Source organism: Macrobrachium nipponense, chromosome 1 (assembly GCF_015104395.2).
Source record: "Macrobrachium nipponense isolate FS-2020 chromosome 1, ASM1510439v2, whole genome shotgun sequence".
In the NCBI taxonomy this organism is placed as follows: Eukaryota; Metazoa; Arthropoda; class Malacostraca; order Decapoda; family Palaemonidae; genus Macrobrachium; species Macrobrachium nipponense.
Window position 1 is genome coordinate 99,984,008 of NC_087200.1, and position 3,513 is coordinate 99,987,520.

The 3,513-nt window shown below is 34.9% G+C and overlaps 1 protein-coding gene across 1 annotated transcript in view; it reads left to right on the forward strand.

The window, feature by feature from the left end:
- Window positions 1–2,244, forward strand: part of LOC135218889 (uncharacterized) — a 62,478-nt gene extending 60,234 nt beyond the window's left edge. Inside the window, exons 6-7 of the mRNA XM_064255335.1 lie at window positions 1,003–1,009; window positions 2,107–2,244. Of these exons, the coding sequence (XP_064111405.1) occupies window positions 1,003–1,009; window positions 2,107–2,244 (145 nt within the window). The remainder of the gene's footprint in view (window positions 1–1,002; window positions 1,010–2,106) is intronic.
- Window positions 2,245–3,513: the final 1,269 nt, after the last annotated feature.

Genomic DNA, 3,513 nt, shown 5'->3' on the forward strand with positions numbered 1-3,513 from the left:
ATTTTTATTTGGAAATGAAAATTAAGCCCCAAAAACAGTGCTCTAGCAAAAGAACCAGAATGACAGAGATAGGTAAAACACATATAATTAACAATCGTTTTGTTCCGCCAGTCTAAGGAACCCACTCGTTCGATTAATTGCTTTGAATGAAACTATGCAGTGATGAGTCATAAGCTTTGGTTTACAAGCAAAAGTCTCTCTCAGTTTTCGTACATATAATGAAAAGGGGCGACTATTTACGTATGTGTATATATATATATATATATATATATATATATATATATATATATATATATATAGAAAATATATATATATATATATATATATATATATATATAAATAAATATATATGTATATATATATCTGGTGTTTCGAAATTAGAGCCCCCCTCCTTGGAAGAATCTTGGAAGGCCTGAAGTCATTTCTCAGGAGTCAAAGACATCATAGCTGAGGCAGTGGGTAGACCAAAAAAGTCTTTAGTAAATTGGCACTTGAACTAGAAACAAAATGTATATATATATCAGGTGTTCGAAATTAGAGCCCCCCTTCCTTGGAAGAATCTTGAAGGCCCTGAAGGCATTTCTCAGGAGTCAAAGAACATCATAGCTGAGGCAGTGGGGTAGACCAAAAAAGTCTTTAGGTAAATTGGCACTTGAACTAGAAACAAAATGGGGAAAGGAGAGAAGTTATAGTGCTGTATATTGTGAGTTATAAAAAATCTGGTATCAAGCCATTTCATGTTATCAGCAAGCCTAACATCCCTCAGCAACAGAGAGAAGACTGTGCATGGTTTTGTGGTTCATTTCTTAAAGATTGGGATAAAACTGACTTTCTCCATGTTGCCGCATCAGATAAATTCTTTGTTTACACCGTCAGGAAGCCAAATCATAATAATGGCATCATTTGGGTGGGCGGCAAAGTTGGATGATATCAGCGATGACGACCGCTGTTGCCAAGTTGTGAAATTTCCTGAATGTTTGGGAATTTTTCTCTTTTTCACAGCCAAACGGTTAGTGTGGATCATCAAAGAAAAAGGACAGTCATGGAATGGCGAATACTTCAGAGAAACTGTGCTTACTGGTGGAACATTCCTTTCCTCAAAGATCCTGAAAATGTGTTATCTGTTGAAGAAGTCACATTTTTGCATGATAAGGCACCGTTTCAAGGCTCTTCAGACACAGGAGCTGCTTCAAAACAGTGGTATCGATTTCTACTCGCCAATTGAATTTCCAGGTAGCTACCCTGACTTTAATGTGTGTGAAAACACTGGTAGTGTCTTAAAGGATCGTGATGAAGCACACACTGTGAACTATGATGGTATACCAAGCATCGATGACCTGTGAAGAGAGGTGAACAAAGTGCTCAGGGAAATGGAGTTTGAGTTTCAGCTTTTTTGCAATTTGCTGAAATCATTCCCCTCAAGAATGCAGGCTGTGATACAGGCAGATGGCCAGGACCACTACAAAATATAGATAATCATAGAGAAACTTAAATCGAAACTACCTGTTCTGAATTACTTTTTTTTGTGTCCCATATCAATTTTAGTTTATGTTGTAGGGGGGAGAGGCTCTAATTTCGAAACACCCTGTTATATATATATATATATATATATATATATATATATATATATATATATATATATATATATATATATACATGAAAACATATACATGTATATAAATATATAAATACATGAGTGGTGTATATATATATATATATATATATATATATATATATAGATATATATAATCAATTTTAGTTTATGCTGTAGGGGGAGGGGCTCTAATTTCGAACACCCTGTATATATATATATATATATATATATATATATATATATATATATATATATTCATATATATATACATGAAAACATATACATGTATAATAAATAAATAAATACATGAGTGGTGTATATATATATTATGTATATAGGTATGTTATATATATATATATATATATATATATATATATATATATATATATAATATTAAAGTTCAAGATTTAAGCCAAAATCATGGAAAGTTAGATTTATTTCTTATAACAAGATTCATTCATCCTTGTCTATATGCAAGTTGCCCCTTTGAACTGAAAGCCTCCATTCTCTAGAAAGCTATCTCTGCTCCCATTGGCTGTCCTGAATTTACTACCCACAGGGAAAATCCGGATTGGGGCGTAGCTTACCAGGGGATATTTCAAAAGGAGCAGGGACCCAGCAGCTCACCCTCAGAGCCTCCACAGAACTAGGAGAAGTCAGAAGCTCCTGTTACCTCATCCTTAGACACAACATTCACCCCTTTCTGCTGCCCCTGCCTCCTCTGGGGAATTCCCAAGTATTTCTATACGTCTATAGTGCACAAAAATATCAGCAGATAAGAAGACTACCAAGCCCAGGATTTCCAGGTACTGTGAGAGTAAATTCCAATTCAGCCTGGGAATTGTTTTGCCTATTGTCTGTATTTCATTTCCATTCTTCTAAGGCGACTTCCCCCTCCATTGTTTAGCTTCTTACTCCCCCAATCTTGGTTCAATGCTGTGATTACTCCCCTTGTGATACTAGTAAACATCCCCTAGTTAATACGAAGCAATGTAATAGTTCCTTCTGTGAACTCCCAGTCATTTCCATCCCCTCTGAGCGGTTTGTAAATTTGTTGATACAATCTCTTTGCAGACAAACACCATGCCTGATTGTGCGAGAAATTGGTAACCCTTTGGAGTAAATCTTGCATTTTCAATAACCCGTTTGCGCAAAATTCTGAACGCCGTATCTGGCTGCCCCAGCCATGTGTTTCCAGTGGATCGACAATCTACCACCTTATTAGTTCCTGGACCTATGTAAATTAATGTAAATATAGTGCATTTAAAACTAGAGTCCACCTTTTATGTAAAGTCCTCCTTCCTCGGTAATATCGGCCCTTGGCCATAGTTTTTCTTCTCTTTTCTTTGTTGTGATCTCTCGTTCTTCCATTCAAGGCGACTTTCTTTTAGTGTTAAATTACATTTTTCAGGAGTGAACGAGCAGTTCAGAACAATATATATATATATATATATATATATATATATATTTATATATATATATATATATATATATATACATCTTACCCCTCTTTTTATTAAACTACACAAATTGGAAACCCTTACCTGCTGTCAATGGTGCCCTCTGTCTGCAATCATGTCGTTAGGCTATTAAGATCTCGTAAGTGTAAAAATATACTATTTATTACCCAAAGCAGTTGAATATAAAATAGAACAAAATGATTAACAAGTCATAATGACAGAAAACCCATATCTGCCCATAAAGAAACCAGTAAGTTAACATTCTACCCTCCTGACTAAGAATCACTCTCAGACCCAAAATGTCATAAGTTCATTTAACATAGTCAGGTTAGAGAATCCCGTCTTTTAAAATTAGCCATGGAATCAGGACCCTCCATCTGTAATAACAGATAATAATGGATAAAAGATACACTTCACACATCACTCTTTTCAAAGTATTCACGTAAAGAGAGTATTTCA